The 18,380-nt window shown below is 34.5% G+C and overlaps 2 protein-coding genes across 3 annotated transcripts; one reads left to right on the top strand and one right to left on the bottom strand.

Moving 5' to 3' along the window:
- Positions 1–1,823: 1,823 nt before the first annotated feature.
- On the bottom strand, positions 1,824–2,489 carry LOC132062422 (uncharacterized). The gene has a single exon (XM_059454996.1). It carries the CDS (start codon positions 2,487–2,489, stop codon positions 1,824–1,826), a length of 666 nt encoding a protein of 221 aa, XP_059310979.1.
- A 7,843-nt stretch (positions 2,490–10,332) lies between these two features.
- LOC132061818 (cytochrome c-type biogenesis protein CcmE homolog, mitochondrial-like) lies at positions 10,333–13,033 on the top strand. Of its 2 annotated transcripts, none has more exons than XM_059454468.1 (2): positions 10,333–11,288; positions 12,420–13,033. In XM_059454468.1, exon 1 carries the CDS (start codon positions 10,513–10,515, stop codon positions 11,284–11,286), a length of 774 nt encoding a protein of 257 aa, XP_059310451.1. In that variant the 5' UTR covers positions 10,333–10,512; the 3' UTR covers positions 11,287–11,288; positions 12,420–13,033. The 2 variants fall into 2 exon arrangements, with proteins under 2 accessions (XP_059310451.1, XP_059310450.1); XM_059454467.1 differs by lacking the exon at positions 12,420–13,033 and adding an exon at positions 11,928–12,292.
- Positions 13,034–18,380: the final 5,347 nt, after the last annotated feature.

Below are 18,380 nucleotides of genomic sequence, written 5' to 3'. Positions count from 1 at the left end.
AATTATTGATGGAAATGAGAAGGGACATTAATGATTATGGAACATGGTAAGTCACCTCCGAGCTGTGTACGGAGGGGATCATTATGGTACATGGTAAGTCACCTCTGAGCTGTGTGTGGAGGGGCTAATATGGAACATCGATATTGCAACGCTGGTTGATAATTGAGTCCTCTGAGCTGTGTGCGGAGTGACGGTGCTTGGACTTCGGGGGTCCACCATGGGTTGTGCTGCCGAGGCGTGAAGGTATTCCGCTGTCGGAGTGCAAGAGTACAGGCATTGCATTGCATTGCATTGCATTCATACCTCATATTGCATTGCTTGATTATCCTTTGTGGTTGCTTATGATTTAGATACTGTGTTGGTCATATTCTTGGACTGTATTGATATGGGCTACGTGCTGATTTGACTTGATAAGACTTGGTTTTCGGTATACTTGGATATCTGTTTCACTTGGGGCTAGATGTTACATCGAGGCATTGATTTTGTGAGTCGATTTCTTATGAGCATGACTTGTACTCTATGGTTTGCTTGTTTTCTTTTACCTTATTGTCTTTTTATATGCCAACTAGTCTTAGTCGGCCTATGATACCTACCAGTACTTGTTGTTTGTACTAACCTGCACTTGCTGCATTCTTTTATGAATGCAGAATTCCAGATGTGATTGACCTCTGTTTCTCGTGGCTGATAGCCGTTCCGAGAGTTATTGTTTAGAGTCTACAGGGTGAGCTCGAGGACGTCTGCCGCTTTGAAGATTCTTCTTTCATTTATGTCTTAATTGCTATTCTGAGACATATTCAGACTTTGATGTATTATGGATAATTTCAGACTTATAGATTCTAGTTAGATGCTCTTGTATGGATTAGACCAGACCCTGGGTGGATTTTCTTATTTTCGCACTTTTTCTAGATTATTACCATCTGATTTACGTTATTTATTCTCATCCGCTTAATTGATTTATTTATTTATGGCTTTATTATCGTTGGGTTGAGGGTTCGCTTACCAAGGTGGAGAAGGTAAGTGCCCGCACGGCTTAGCCAAATTGGGTCATGACACATAGTTTCATCCTCCTGCACAAACCTGAGTTGAAGAAAAGAGTTATCTCCCTCTGCTACACTTGAACTTGGGTTTACAACTAGCGAACTTGACTTTCCTGGATCCATGATAGTATGCTCATCTTTTTTGTCTGGATCCTTCTCTTTGTCTGGATCTTTTCTTTTACTGAGAACTTTTGATTCAACTTTCTCATCATTTTCAAGCTCAATAACATCCAAAGGATTGTCAGGTGCCAAATTAGTAGAAACTAAACAATTTGGAAGTTCAGTGCAGCTTTCTACATCTTCCTCAACTGTTCCTTTCTTATTTATTGAGTCCTGAAAGATTATCATCTTTGAACCACCAACTGTTTCAAATTCCTGCACCATAGTAGAATTGAGAGCGTTATCCTGAGTGTCCTCTACTTGCAACTGCTCCAATCCTTTTCCTATCATCAAAACTTGATGTAATACAGCTTTACCATTGCTAGATTTCTTTCCAAAAGAAGCCTCCACCCAAGCTTTTGCTAATTTCTTCTCCTTCTCCTTTGATATTGCCTGTCCTCGTTGATTGTTGCCGTTGTTAGATTTCTCATTTGAATCAGCTTTCACCTCTGTTAATTGCTCTCTTGTTTGTTCACCAGGTAGCTTCTCCATATGAAATTCATCACCCTTCTCATCATTATTCTTCATATCATCAGTCTGCACTTCCTCAACCTCATCATCATTATTCATTAGAGCATCAAACATGTTAGCAGTTGCCACCTCCTGATTAGAAACTTTATCCTTACATTAGGAATTATCAACTATGTGTTGATCTTCCTTAGCTTTCCATCCTTGAACTGGCCTATTGTAGCCACCCCTATATCTTCTCTCCTGATTCTTCTTCCCTTCATGTTTTCCTTTAGCAGCAGCGTTATCATTTTCAGCACCAGGGATTTTACTACTTTTTTCCACTTTGCCTTCAGCCTTACCATCAGTAATCTTTTTAGATTGACTTTCTTTTACAGCAACACCTTGCTCTTTCTGAGTTTCTTCTTCTTCTTCTTTGGGGTACAGTTTAGGATGAATAATGGAACAATCATTTTCATTGTGACCTTGTAACTTACATCTTTTGCAATACTTAGGGAAATGATCATAATTTATCTTAATCCATTTATCAATAATGTCACCAGTATCTTTCTTTTTCATGCCAATATTGATTCTCTGAGGGAAATCACTAAGTAAATCCATTTCCACCTTCACCCTTGCGCAGCTTGGTCTAGTCTGATTTTTTGTGGCCATGTCAACTTGTAGTGGTTTACCAACTGCTGAAGCCAATGAAAAAACTGCTTCCTTAACAAAATAATTGGGTGGTAGATAAGGAAAAGAGATCCATGCAATTGCTATTGTAGTTTCTTCATCAGGATCAAACCATGGATCCCACTTCAGTGTTCTCATCAGATACCACCAATTCATGTGATTAATATAGAATGCTAGCTTCGACAAGAGATTAACATAGTCTTCAACCAAAGATGGACGAACCAACACATATCTATTCCTCAACAAACCAATAGGACATTATCCTTTGAATTCACATTGCTTTGGAATGAGTTTTCTAAGTTCTTTAATGTCAGGCCAGCCATAAAAGAACTTTCCGATGATAGCATACTGTAGATTTTCACGTAAAATCATCTGCTCTATCTCTTCTTCATCCCAGAAAACCCTAGGCTCTCCATGCAAATATGTAACAGTTTTTGAGGAATGGAAGGAAGTGTAGCTTTAGGTTGCGGAGGTTTAAGGGTATTAGCGTATGATAGCTGAAGCAGGGGTGGTATATTGGAGGTTGAAGGTGGAGGTTGTCCAGTGGCCGTGGCGGCCATAATGGCTGGAAAAAGGGATGGGAAATAATTAGGGTTTCGGCTAGGGTTAGAGTTTTCTAGAGAGCGTTTTTTTTTTTATATATATAATAACAAAATATATCAATCTTGCTTTAGATAAAAAAAAAATTGATACAATTTGATTGAATTGAATATTTTAGATGAAAGGAATTTATATATTCTTTTTTATTTAATTCAAGAGATAAACTAATTAAATTCTTTTTTAATTGAATGTAAAACTTACTGTCACGCCCCTTTTTTTCACCCCTCGCTTAAAAGGATTTAACAAAAAAGAGTTTTTTCAATTGAAGTGACGTTTTGAGAAGGGATTATTTTATTTATTCAGAGTCGCCACTTGAAATTGAGTTTTGGTATTCCAAGTCACCTTATGAATCCCTAATCAAAAGGAAGTTGACTCTTTAATTATTGGTCTGCGAAAACAAAAGTCCAGATAAGGAATTTTGTTGACCAAGGGGAAGGTGTGAGGCACCCCTCGAGTCCCGTGGTTCTAGCACGGTCGCTTTATCAACTTATATTCGGCTTAAATTAGTTTTTAGGATACACTATGTTTATGTAGCTAAGAGTACTTATTTCCCGCCTTCTTTGATACGTTTTAAACTTGTTCAAAACTGTATCATTTTTATTAAATAGGTGGTGTACTGGTAGCAGCGCTTTCCAGCCTTACCACGACTTTTACTAGCATCTCGCGCCTTTCGAGGCCTTTATGGATCGTTCCCACTTCCCGTGCCTCGATAAGCATCTAATGTATCTAAAATCTATCCATTCCAATTAATTGGGCTTTGAGTATGGTAAATGAATTTTAGTAAGACGATTCATCGGTAGCAGCGCTTTCCGAATTTATCGTTGAAAATTACTTAAATTAATTAATTCACTTCTAAATTCTTTTGATTTGGGTCGTAACCCAACAATCTTTAGAGCTTCTCTTTTGACAATGGGTCTTGAGGTCATTCGCAACCCATCTCGCTCAACCTCACAAATAGCCCCGTGGACCATTTCAGTTATCAATCCTCGTCACTTATTGGGAAAAAAAGCAATTCATTATAACTTCCCATAAACCCGTAAAATGGCATTGCAGCAAAAGAAAAGAATCTTAACATAAGTACTGAGTATATGACTAAAAGAAAAGAGTTAGTTAAGAAAAAAAAAAAAAACACTAGTCAATATAGCATAACTAATCCATGAATTGAATTACAAAGCAGAAATCTTGAACTAATATTCTAAATGGACATTTAGCATTAAATTAAGCCACAAGTCACAACTAAAAAAAAGTCTTTTAAATCACATATGCATATGCATGAAAGCTCCATTGGATATCCAAAACCAGAAATGTATTAAACTTCAAGACAACTTTGATTTGAAGGAAAACCATATTTTCTCATAACTAGACCGAAAAACCCTTATAAATCTTGTGTATTTAGGAGACAGATTGTTTGAAGCAAAGTATTAATACTACAATCATTCAACGTGTTAAAACCTGGGTATTGCGTCACCTTATTGTTGTGCACAATATTATCTTCAAGGACATGACCAAAGAAAACCATTTAAACAGTTCAAGTTTAATCAAATACAACAAATTTGCTTACAAGTAAAGTGTAACAGAGCCAAGAATAATAAAACCTTTAAAGAAAAATGGATTAAGGCATGATATGAAGCGTTATAATAGATTAAACAAGAAAAAGATTGGACCTTTATTGCTGAATATTTCTTTAAATGAAAACTTAATTACAGCAAACTCCTGGGTTAGGGGGATTGGCTTGGGTGAGAGATCGTGAGGGTTAGGGATGGAAGGAGTTAGGATTAGTTGCAGGTTAGTATATTTAGGCTAATTTCATTTTCCTTTTGGTTATTTTAAATCTTTTTGTGTTTTTTTGTTTATTTTCTTTAGAAGATAAAAATATTAATTAACCACTTTTATACTACTAAAAATATAGAAAAGTTAAATAGCTAGTTAAAAATAAAATATCGTTAATAAGAATACTAAAATCACTAGCTTATTTATTAAAAACATAAAAGAAAACATATTTTTAGAAAAGAAAATTCTTTTGAAAAAAAAATGAAAACAAGACATCCTAAAATGTGACTCTATTTTTTGTAGCCTTTTTTAAAATATAATAATAATAAAACTTACTAAAAATGACATAAAAATTAAAATATTTAACTAAACCTAAAAGAAATATTTAAACGCTAAAAATGGTGTAAAAACTTATGTTAGGTCAAAAATTAGGTGTTCACACCTACGGTTTTGACATTAAGTGGTTACAACTTCTTATCTGTTTAGCTAACTGTGTGCTCAATTTTGCAGGTACTTTACAGGTTAATAACTTTTAGGAGCTACCATCTGATGCCAAGAAAATCTTAAACATGGATAAAGCTTTGTAAAACACTAAAGTATTTGTAGGAGTTATCAAATTCAAAGTGCCTTTTTAAAATAGTTAAACTCCCCATTTTCAAAGTGACATTCTCCTACTTTCTCCGCGCGTCCTGGGCAAGTTATGTATTTGCTTTTGTTTCTCATGTTTTAGATCTTTAGGAATCAATACATATACTTTTATTAGTTTTTTCTTTGCCTCCATCACTAAATTCCATCGTATGTCTTGCGTCTATGAGATTCTCAAATTTTGAGATATCTATAGAAATGCAATAAATAAATAATTAAGTTGCAAGAGTAAGAAAAAATTATTTATATATTAAAAGAGGTAATAAGAAAGAATATAAAGTCAATTGCAAGCTTTTAAAAAAGTAATAAGAAATGATATAAAGTCAAGTGACATGCTATAAGAGAAAGACAGTAACTATTTAGCAGGAGAATTCCAGCCTTTCGATAATATCAAAGATATTGATGAATTTTTGAAGAAATTTAAGAGCCAGGTAGAAGAATCTTCCTCACAAGCAAGTGATAAGGAAAAAGAAAAAATGAAGTGATAAGAGGACCCCGCAATAATGTTGAACGAAGACTTTTAATAAAGGAAATATCAGCTTTAATAAAGGAAATATCAGCTTTAATAAAGGAAGCACAAACTTTAATAGAGTTTGTTAAAGTTTTTTGTTTGCTAGCTTTTAGTTTGTTTTATATTATTGTACCTTTTACTTTTTAGTTTGTCGGCCGTAAAAATATTGTCTGCCATTTCTTGTTTTTATTTTAGCAGTTTGTTGTATCGATCCTCTATATAAAGGATCATTAAATTATGTAGGAGGCAGGTTTTAGAAACCACCCTCTCTCTCTCTCTTTGTAAAAATATTCCCAATATAATAAAAAGTTTGCAGTATTTAAGATATCAATTTCTTCTGAGCACAACTTTCGAATATTAGGTAATTTTCTTTTATTTTGTTTTAAATTTTAATTTAGTATTCATATTTAGCCTAAATGATAGGCTAAATGTCTTGTGTTGAACTATATCACACTAGATGTAACATCTCGGATCTTCGGGCTAAGGTTTAATGTGTAAGATGGGGGTATAATGGAACTAATATGGGAGATATAGGAAGTGTTTTGAAAACTAATCAAGTCATAAGAGAGTCTTTGGGCAAAACAAAGTTAGAAGTCACTCTACGGGGCATGTTTTCAAGTGAGTTTGTAGAAGGTCTTAATTCCAGCGACCATAACCCCTTTATTATTTGGTAATTTGGGAAAACTTCCTCAATGAAAGTTATAGAGCTTTGAAATACCTTTCCAACGGTATATTATGGAGGTCAAACAGACATCCATACAAAAAATTATGGCCATTTCTTGAAGAGTCGCAGAGCAATCCAAAAAATACGAACCGAAATACGGCCAGTATCACAAAATACGGTTAGTATTTTGTTAGGCCTAAAATTTAATGTTCCAGAACAGTATATATTCGTCCATATCAGTCCAAATCATTATTTTTCTTTCCTTCAAGCCCTAGAACGACCTCCTACCCTCTCCCATCATCAAGAACACCAAGGTAAGCCTATTCTAAGCCTTCTAAGTCAATTCTAACATGTATCCATGGATTCTAATCAAGAATTCATTATTCTTAACTTAGGGGTTTTCAAGAAAATCCAATTAAAGGGAATTCAAGACTAGGCTTTGGGATTCTTCTTCAAAGAACAGTTTTTTAATACAAGTTTGGAGCATTACCAGGTATGTAGGGGTACTATCTAGGTGTGGGAACATTATTGTTCTTCCCCACACTTCTTCTTTCATAAAGTATGAAGCTTTACGAAAACTAAGGTTCTTAACCATGTTCATGATAACCCTAGGTCCATGCCTCATGTTATATTATGTATTAAATTGTTATAAATTCTTTATTGTGTTCTTGATATATCGTTATGATTATTGAGAATCTGTCCGTAATCCATGAAAACCCATACTTTGCATTCCATGGGTTCTTACATGCAAGTTTATGAACTATTATGATATTTTCAAGAAAAGCTATATATGTTTTATAAGTTCATGCAAGAATAATACGAATGATATCCATGTATATGCAAGTTATGATTCATGAAAAGCCATGGGCAGCAAGTGCCACTTTTTTCCATGTTCATGTTTTTTTGGGAGTTGCATTAATTACCGAGAAGGCTTCAAGCAGCCTGAAACTATGTAACCACCGTAGGATGAGGATCGCTCCACCCATGCTTAGGATGATCTCTCATAATGACTGGATCCTTCATAATATTATTAAATCTCATGTCCCTGGCAAGGTATGAGTTTTCTGCTTGTAGGACGCAAGTACCAGACCATGTTGTCGGTTATATTTACTGCTCTCCTTACTCACGATACTTTACACATGTTATATATGTATATGTACTCATGTTCATGATCATGTTTCAGTTCAGTCTCTATTATGTTATTTCCATGTCTCATGTTATTTCGTTCAGTTGCTTTACATACCAGTACATTCAATGTGTTAACGTCCCCTTTTATTGCCTGGGGGCCTGCATTTCACGATGCAGGTACAGATTTACAGCACGACGCATCTACTTAGTAGCACTCTACACGCATCAGCTTGTGGGTGAGCCCCATCTCTTTTGGGGTTTAGCCAGCTATCTATTACCTATTAGTTATGCATTAAAGGTATGTTGGGGGCCTTGTCCCAACAGTTTTGTTTAGCAGACTCATGTTCATATTAGAGGTTTCATAGACTAGTCAATCAGTTATGTCAGATACTCAGAGTCGTGTAGCCATCTTTGGCTCAATTTATGATATTTCCGCATTCATGATTTAAACAAGTATTTCATTAAATTATTATGACATCTCATGTTTTATAAAAGCTCATCACATTTCATGTTATATTCCGCTCATGTTATTCCTCATGATGATTCAGCAAGCCATGAGGTTCGCTTGGTCACATGCAGTAAGGCACCGAGTGCCGTGTTTCGCCCAGGCCATGGTTCGGGGCGTGACACTAGACTACTGAGTATTATGGTGAAAATGCATTAATTAGTAAAGATTCACATAAGATAGTACTGAGGTCAGGCAGAGAATAACCCAAGCGGAATGTTCAAACTCAGATTGATGGTCCTGTTTGTTTGCCCGTTGAGCCGAGGTGGCGTTAGGGCTGTTTTTGGATCTGTTCTGAGTAAAGGCAACCTCCATGCCAGGATTATTGACCTAGTAAAAGTTCCTCTGTAGTACTATCTTACCGTGCAATCCGCCCTAACTGCACCAATATGTATGATTGCGAATTTGTATAATTGCAAATCTGTTACAGTTTATAGTTGGATCTTGAGACATTTCAATGACTAAATATTTAATTTAATGATTTATTCTATCGTTGACATGCTTGAATTGGTTACATGTGAGCATCGGTTTGGACAAAGATTGAATTTCCTTGCTATGCATGTGAAGTGATTAAATTGCGATTTTCAGAAGCATTGAGTGATTTATTGAAATTTTGAGTTGAGGTAAGAATTAGGGTGTTAGAGAGGACGCTGCCATTTAAGTTTTGATTAGGGGATTATTTACTTCCAAAGCATTTAAGGAGTATAATGTCTTGATTTAGAATTATGAATAGAGAGGTTGTAAAACTAGAAAGGGAATAAATTTCATGTTTATGCTTGTGTATTTATGGCAGAAACATCAAATTCTGTTGAAATAAAATAAAATTAAATAACTATGCATGTTGTATGAGTCCTCTATATTCATTTTGCTTTATTCAGAAATGTAAATCTTAACGAGCTTAAGTAAAACAACTAGGAAGTGTAATGGACTGATCCAAAGCATATCAATACTCTTGGATAGATAACAAATACAAGAGCCCAAAAAAGCAGAAAAATTTAGTGAAACTTATTTAAACGACACGGCATTATTTATTGATATGTGATGATATAGTGATAAAAGTGTATTATTCATGTTATTTATGTATTAGGTTTGTGTATTTGGTACTGCACGTGTAAGTTTTACCGTTAGTGATTTCATAATTTTTTTTGTTCTTGGCCGGGTACATTGCATACGAATTACAATTTAACTAAGTTGTTAGATTTAATGTTCTTAAACAAATATGATAATAATTTATCATTATTAACTTTTTAATGTTAGACCACGATCGCGCGGGCACCGAATAGTAGGGGTGTCAATGGTACGGTTCAGACGGTTATTTTATAAAATTTATACCATACCAATTTTTCAGTTATTTGATTTTGTAGAACCAAAATTAGACTTTTCGAAATCGTCCCATTATCTCGGTTTCTCTTCGGTATCGGTACGGTTCAGTTAATTTTCAATTTTTTTTTTAGAAAAAGAACATCATGTTATAGTCACTAGTAAAAGTTAAAGACACGATATCATGCATACTTTTATAGGACTTTGACAAAAGTTCTCTAGACATTTTTACTATTTAAAGCGTGATGAATCAAGAAAAAATGAAAGAAGATAAGAATAAAGATTGATCCGCCTATTTTATGATAGGGTAAAATAATGTTATGTAAAGATAAATAGTATAATTTAGATCGCACTAGGAGGAAAAAATCAATCAAGATGGGACTCAAGAACAGAGTCTACTAAGATTAAGTATTCAATAAGATAGATTTAAAATCATATGAGAAGAAAGATATCTAATACTTTGTAACTTTTTATCCAAGATCGTTGGAATATCTTGTAGCTTACAAGCTAGTTAACACTTGAGATGCTAGAACTAATTTAATTTCAATAGGAGTAGTATAATAGATTTCAGCGTTGGAACTTTAGGCGTTAGTTATATATGTTGCCAGTTTGTAGTCGTTTTCATCATCCTGAATTCAAGGTTTTTTTTAATATATTTAAATTTAATATATAGAATATATTTTACACATATAAATTTATTCAGTACGGTTCAATTTTTTTTTGTTCATTTTTCTAAAACTAAAAACTAACATAATTATTCAGCACGATTATAAATTTATATAAAATCCGTCAATTTTATTAAAAAAAATCTAAAATTGATCCAATATGATAAGGTTGGTGGTTAAGTCGGTTTTTTAAAACCATTAACACCTGCTGGTTGAAAAATAAGAAACGGAATCCCAGGCGGCTAGAGCCTGGAAGAAGCAACCTCTGTGTGACCACGCTCTCTACATTCTTCCTCCTCCAACAAAACACAAATCACAACACTTGAGAGATCCCCTTAAACCCTAACCCTAATTCCTTCCACAATATCTCAATGGCTTCGAAACTCTCTTCTCGTTTAGCTTCTCGTCTTGCTTCCCATATCCTGCATTCCCCCAAATCTCACCACCCTTTAATTTCCCTTGTCCACAAATCCCAGCCCGGCCCGCCCATCTACACCCTCCATTCCTTATCCACACTCTCCCGGCCCGCCCGTTCCCACCGTTCAGCCCGGCCGGATATCGCAACCAAAGCCCGTCAACTCCAAACTCGCCGCTTATGGACTTACGCTATCACCTTCAGTTGCATAGCTGGTTTCATAGTAATAGTCCTTAACCAATTCCAAGACCAGCTCGTATTCTACTTAACCCCAACAGATGCCTTACTAAAACACTCCCAAAACCCTACAAAATCCAAGTTCCGTCTCGGTGGATTAGTACTCGAAAACAGCTTAACATCAATACCCAATTCACCTGAAATGGAATTTGTTATTACCGATTTGATTACTGATATTTTGGTTAAGTATGATGGGTCGTTGCCCGATTTGTTCCGGGAAGGGCATTCGGTTGTAGTGGAAGGGTTTATAAAGCCTTTTACGGAGGAAATGAGGGAGAAAGAGAGAGGGGTTTTGAGTGAGAGGAAGTTAGAGGTTACGGGGAAAGCCAGAAGTGGGGATTGTTATTTTGCGGCGAGTGAAGTGTTGGCGAAACACGATGAGAAGTATATGCCGGCTGAAGTTGCAGCTGCACTTGAAAAGAATAAGAAGTTGCTTAGTGAGATGGAAGGGAATGTGGATGAGGGTGATGGTGCTGCTACAGCGAGAGCATAATGGTAAAAATTCTAATTGGAGTTTTGTTTAATTTTAATTTTTGATTGTACTATTGTTTTAGATTATATTGAAAGGAAATCGGAGAAATGAAGGGATTTATAGTTGGTTTAATGAGTTTATGTAATGAATTTTGTTGTCTTAGTGGGCGTCTGGACATAAGAATTGTGAAATTTAGAAAAAGGTAGTATTTGTTTTCAAGTTGAAAATGGTATTTGGAAATTGGAGTTGTATTTGGATATGAATACAAATCGGAGTTAGTTTTTGGATTTTTGTGAGTGATTTGGAGTGAACATTGTGAAAACAGCTTTTTGGAGTTTTTCGAATTCCGGATTTCAACTTCAAGTTGTATTCCGGAAAATTGTGACAATTCTATGTCCAAACAGGTTTCCAGAAAAATATTCCAGAAAAAAGTGAAAAATATCCATGGCCAAACGGCTAGTAGGTGAGTGGCCATAGAAAACAAATATTTTTCCACTTTATTTGGAATTTTTGAAGCTGGAGTTAAAGATGGAGTTGTGTTTGGTTATACTTTTTGCAAAGAATATTTGGTTGTTGAATGTACAAAAAAAAAACCATGAAATATGATTTATACTCCTAATTTTTGAAAACTAGCAAAATCATTCAACTTTATTAATTTATAGGAAGAGGGTGATGGTGCAGCAGCTCCAGCTACAGCGGATAAGGATCAGCCAATTATGGAGTATGGTAAAAATATTTTTGTCGAAATGATGAAGTTTTGTTAAATTTCAATTTTGATTATACTATTGTTTTAGATTAAACTGAAGGTAAATCAGAGAAATGGAGGGATATATAGTTGGTTTACTAAGGTTATATAATGAATTTTGTTAACCCTGAGGAATGGGGTTTCAGTTTAGAAATTTTGTAATATTAGTGAATAAATGACTGTAATTATTTTTTATGACATTGGATATTTGCAATTCTTTGTGTAAACTCAAAATAGAGGACATTGATGAAAGAAATAGAGAATAAATCACTTCCGAGTTTATTATTGCTTGAACTCCTCCATTTTTCATTTGTTATGTGTGTCGATACCTAGAATGTTAACTTTATGTTATTTTCTTACATGGCTCTGCACATGGGCTACTTGCTTTTGGTGGCAACAACCAAACCAGCAATCTCTTTCACAAAAATAGCACTAGAAGCATTGTGGTCGTTGGTGTTTTTTCTATGATCATGTTACAGGAACAGCAATGAATGTGTGCAAAATTTTCTAGGCTTGGCTTATGTAGAGGTTTGAGCGGAAAAAAGAGTAGAATAGGTTAAAGTTGACTTCTGGAATAGGCAAAAGGCTTTCTACGTTTTGGAGGCAATTATGGGGTAGAATTCTAGACGTGTTTTATGTCTTTGATGGGGCTTCTATACATGCTTATCGTTGGCTAATTAGAAACTAGTTATCCAAAATGTGCAACCGAAAAACGAAATGAGACATTAAATTTTATAGACGAAAAATAGGTTTTGGAGGCCAGTATGAGTAGAATTCTGGACGTGTTTTGGTTCTTTAATGGGGCTCTAGTTATGCTGGCTGCTGGCTAACTAGAAACAATTTACCCAATTTGTAAATTGAAGAGGAAAACAAGATACTTTATTTTGATAGGTAAATGGTCGGATGGTGATTCAATGAAAAAGAAGCCTGGAACCAAAGCTTATAAGTCTTGGAAGTCATTATGGGTACAATTGTAGACTTGTTTTGGCTCTTTGATAGTTTTGTCATGCTGCTTATTAGAAACTAGTCAGGCAACTAAGGAGTATGATATGCTAAGAATTCATATTAGATATTCTTTTTAATTGATGAAGTCTGGTATCTGTGTTAATTTTGACTATTACGTTTGTTTTAGATTAATTGATGGATAGAGAAATTTAAGGGATTTACTGAATAAGACTTATCAATAAAAATGAAACTGAATAAGACAGATAAAAAGATACTGTCATGTTTATTATACGTAACCGGTAATGGAGAAAGAAAAGATGAAATAGAATAGTAGGTGTAGATTTTCTGTTTTTCTACTTACTAATAATCGGGAAGGAGAGGAGCTACCGGTTATTAAGGCAGAATTTGACCTGCATCAGGTTGAAGATCCGACAACCCGGCTATACAATTTGGGTTAGCAAGGGTATTATGTAAACTTACTTAAGCTTATAGTTATCACACACGTGCTACTCCCTTTCTTCCAGATTTGACGCGTGGGTGTGCAGTCAATATTTTGCTTGCTGTGTTGCTCTCTGTTCTCATCGTTATCATTGCTTCCTCTGTGTTCTTTGTGCCAAATTTTGATACTTCCTGCTTGAATATTTCTCGCTTTGCTCTTCTTCTTCGACTTGCTTGGTTCTACTGATTCCCCTTAACCAGCTTTGTGGTAACTTCTGTTCGTACTGTATCGATTTCAATTTATTATCCTTTTTGGTTTTCTGTTCTATTATGATTTTTTGTTATTAACAAACTTTTTATGGTATCGGCTAAACTGTTTGATCGTGCAAGAATTTGGAGTAAAGCTTTTCATGTTTTGTTGGTTTAACGTTTAGACTTGAAAAGTTATGATGTAGATTACTGGAAGGGGCTATGATCCTAACTCCCTAACTTTCACCCATGGAAAATGCTAAAAGACGTTCGGTTAATAAGGAGCCCTAGATGAATAGATTAGCCCCACGGAGGAATGATGTAGTTCTCTTGGCAAAAGTATGCAGACAGGACTGATTCTATATGTATGTGTTTTACTGTTAAAAGTTTTGAGGTGGAAATACTCAGGGGCATCTGTAAGCTCTGGTGCTGTCTACCTTGATCCTTCGTGCATCCTCTAGCAATCTTTGTTAATCATTTAATCATGTGAATAATTCTGCACTGAAGTTTTCTGAGTCGCCTTTGACAGTTGGAAGAACATAGAAGTGCATATGCTTTAGATTTTATTTTGTTTTTTAAAGAATAATGAAATTAGATGCAAGTGGTGTCTTACTGTTTGGGTCATGCTGTTGATTTGCACAAAAGAGATGGCTTAGCCTTTTTCCCATTACAAGTGTTAATACTTTGTCTGTGGACGGGTGAGTTATTTTTGAAACTCATTTAAGTCCAGACAGGCTGCTTAGCTTTCTGTGTGTTTGAAACTCGCTCTCTCTTTTGTGTTGGGTGTATTGAACAACATTTAAAACAGCTAAGTAATACTAACACTAAACTATTATCAAAAGTTGCTCATAGAACTACTAATCGGGTACAGGAAAGTGAATATGTTTTTAGTTGTGCCAATTCAAAAACTTTTCAGCTATCTTTAATTCAACAGTGATTATAAGCTAATATTCCGTTGCTTTGGCCTTAAGAGTTATTGCACCTATAGTCCTTGCACTGAACTATACTTATTTGCTTGGTGTTTATTCAATTTGAGATTACCACCTTAAAAGTATCTACGACTTAGGTTTTGAGAATTGAAGGTGAAAGTATATTGTACTTTATAATCACACATGTACTTGTTAGCTATATAAAGTTCCAGCCTTTAAGAAAATTGAGGTGAAAAAGCAAATCTCAGCCTATACACTTTGTCTCAATTTAAGTGTCTTAGTTTGGCGCTTAAATTGGAATTTAAGAAACAAAGTAAGACTTTTTAATATTGTAGTGTTTTGCAAAAAAAATAACATACTATAGATCATGGGAAATTTTACATGACATAGATAACTCTTAAGAGATATTTATGGTTAATAACTACACTTGATTTTTATTACCATTCGTAGCTATATTTTCCATCCGTAGCTACACCCATGACATATATCTTATATGTTGAGATTCATCTTATACAGATCTTTCATATAAAAGAAAAGATCAGTTCACACGCCCTCTCTTTCTCACTCAGTATCCCACAAATCCAGCTCCTCTCTCTCTAATCCCTAAAATGGACAACTCAAACTCCAGTTATAGCTCAGTTGGTTGGCTATCTGAACTCTCACCTTGTTGGTGAGGGTTCGAATCCCCACATTGTAATTCCCTTCTCCCTACATAATAAAAACAATTAAAAAAAAAAAAATCTCTAGTGACAATCCATCACCTCCGACCACCACAAAATTCTATTATACTTGTTAGATGCTATAATTATATGCCATATTCTATTGTTCTTCTCAAATACTATAATCATATGCCTATATTATTTGTTTCGTGATTACATCTTATACATCTTATAACACTTGCTCGTCACCAGATCTGGATAGAGATACCGCTGAGATTTTCCGGCATTGAATTTCACAAGGAGGTTCTTTCTCACCTCTCCGGAGGGTATTCGTCGATCTGAGTGTATTTTCTCAATTTTAGAGGAATTTTTACATATGTGGCCGGAATCTATGGCTTCGTCTCCTTTTTGTATCTCATCTGAGTGTATTCTTTTGGTTGGAATCCATGTCTTCTTCTCCTTGTATGTTTTCTTGTATCTCATATCTGAGTGTATTCTTTTGGCCGGAATCCATATCTTCTTCTCCTTGTGTCTCAGATCTGAGTGTATTCGTCATTTTTTAGTGTAAATATAAGTTATATGTATTGACTAATTGAATTTTTGGCAGACTAGATGTATTTGGCTGTATGTGTTGTTTGAATGATCTATGTACATATGTTTGTATACAATTTTTCGAGTAAATACAGTGTATCTGAATTTTGTAATTGATTTTTTGTTGTTTGTATACAAATTTACCGTTGTCATTGTTTGATACACCTGAATACACTTTATAGCAATGAAATACTAGCTGGCGACAACTCAAATACAGTCGAACACATTTAGCCTTTACGATGTTGACAACGACCTTGCTAATCGGTGCTCGAATACATTCAAATACAGCCAAAACAAAAGGATGCATCAATAAATATACTGAAATACACAGCTCCTTCGTATATTTAAATAAACTGAAATACATTCATTTTGAATACACATGTATTTGAAGAAAATAAGATTATATGTATTCAAATACATTCAGATACTCGCGACATCAAATAAGGTTAGATACAACTGAATAGTGTATTCAAATACATTCAAATACACGCGAATTGTCCTAAAACTAGCTACGAACCGTAATAAGTAAAAGGTAGCTACAGTTGGTTAGAAGCTCCTAAACTATAGCTATTTGTGTAAGTTACCCTAGATTATAAAGAGTCTCCTTAAATTCCAAGATTAAATGGGTTTCATTCATTTGATACATGAAGCGCCAAAGAAGTTCGGAAATCACCAAATATTTTTGTCTGCGCGGGAATTTAAACCTGAAATCTCATGGTTCTTAACCCACTTACATTATAGACAATTACTTTGTAAACTATTATAATTAAAATAATTGGACGTTTGAATACTTAAGGGTTAAATGATCACAAATAATTTGCTACATCGACATACATAGTATATATCTAAAGCAAAAACATCTCAAAAATAACCTAGAAGTCAATTAACAATTGGGCAGATGCCAGCTGAGAAAGAACAATCTGCCTTAGTTATATTGCTCTTTCCTGTTTCAATGAGAATCGAGAACTGTGAAGAGGTTCTAACCGGCCTAGCTAGCCCAACCAATCGCTACAAGCGGGACACCGAATGCGTGCTTAGATCCCTTTTATTTTATTTTATTATTATATGGTAGTTGGTATAATTCGAATTCGTGCTGTGTAGAGTTTATTAAATGGGGGTGTACTTTTTACCCAAAAAATATGCTACCAAAGGTGACTTTATTTTTGGGATTCGTACCTCAAACCTCTAAATAATGATTAAAGTTATTTACCACTTTATCATCACCTTTGATTATATAGTAATATCATTCAATTATAATTCAACCAAGATAAAGGTTATCACCTGGCATGGAGTTGATTTGGCAAGCACGCAACGTTAACATTTTTAATATATACAAAAGTCCTCTTTATCGTTAAGTTTGAATATTTCGAATGATTTTTTTCGGGAAGAGAAAAAGAAAAAGCATTTCCCAGATTTGAATTTGAGTGGATTAGCAAAGAACAGAAAATATCAATTTAAAGAAAAAGTGAAGTTGTTGCACTGCTGACGAATTCCCAATGTAAAGTCATTTGTTTCCCGACAATTCAGGGGAGGCCGGCTGCTGATCAGCATAACAATGATACTTTATACATTCATTTATTTATTATTGTTAAAAAGAAACCCAATTTTGTATATAGACGTATTGAATCTAAGGGGACTTTTTAGAGTCGGATTTTGATATGATTTGGTTGAAATTTGAAAAGGAAGAAGAAGTATATTTAAAATTAAGTTGAAAAAAGATATTTGGAAGTTAAAGTTGTGTCTGAATATAAAAATGGCATTTGATGTTTCTTGCTAAAAACTTTTCTTTTAAAAGCTTTTTGTCAAATTTCAAATTTTTATTTCAAGTTTGAATTGAAAAAGGGCCATGAACAAATCGGTCAATTTTACCTTCGGATTTGGTTTTGGCTCAAAATACCCTCATGCTAGTCAATCAACTCAAAAAGATCATCCAACTAGCCAAACAGCTCGAAAAAACCTTCTTAGTAACGGTTGCTTCTAAACAAGGAATAATGAGCCAATTTTGCCCTTAACTTTTTTTTTTTTTTTGCCGGGGGGGGGGGGGGGTTGTGGGGATGGTTAGGGGGGTGAGTGTGTGAGAAATATAATAACAATATAAGAATATAAAGTTTTTGGCACCGTATAAAATTATCATTTATAGTAGTAAAAGTAATCTCATAATCTCCCTTATAAACTTTTGCTCAAGTCTCCACTATTAAAAACCCTTATTCCGAACTATAAATGGAAGGTAAAATTACCCCATCTCAAATAGTTCAAGGGCAGATTTGACCCATTTTTTTCTTATTTTAGGATAATCATTATGGGAAGGGTGTTCTTGAGCTATTTGGTCAATTGGAGGGTATTTTTGAGCTTGTTGACTAACAACGAGTGTATTTTTGAGCAAAAAATATAAGAGAAGATAAACTTGACCTATTTCAAATAATTCAGAGATATTTTTAACCTTTTTACCTTGAAATAATCTCTAAATATTTCAAATTTTATCATGATCAATTAATTGACTACCTAGATTTTTACTTGTTAGTGAGGGTTTTATTCCCACCTCGCCATTTTCCTACCTGT

The sequence above is a fragment of the Lycium ferocissimum genome, chromosome 7 (assembly GCF_029784015.1).
Source record: "Lycium ferocissimum isolate CSIRO_LF1 chromosome 7, AGI_CSIRO_Lferr_CH_V1, whole genome shotgun sequence".
NCBI lineage: Eukaryota > Viridiplantae > Streptophyta > Magnoliopsida > Solanales > Solanaceae > Lycium > Lycium ferocissimum.
The sequence above is the reverse complement of the archived record's forward strand: the minus strand, read 5'-3'. Positions and strand labels throughout refer to the sequence as shown.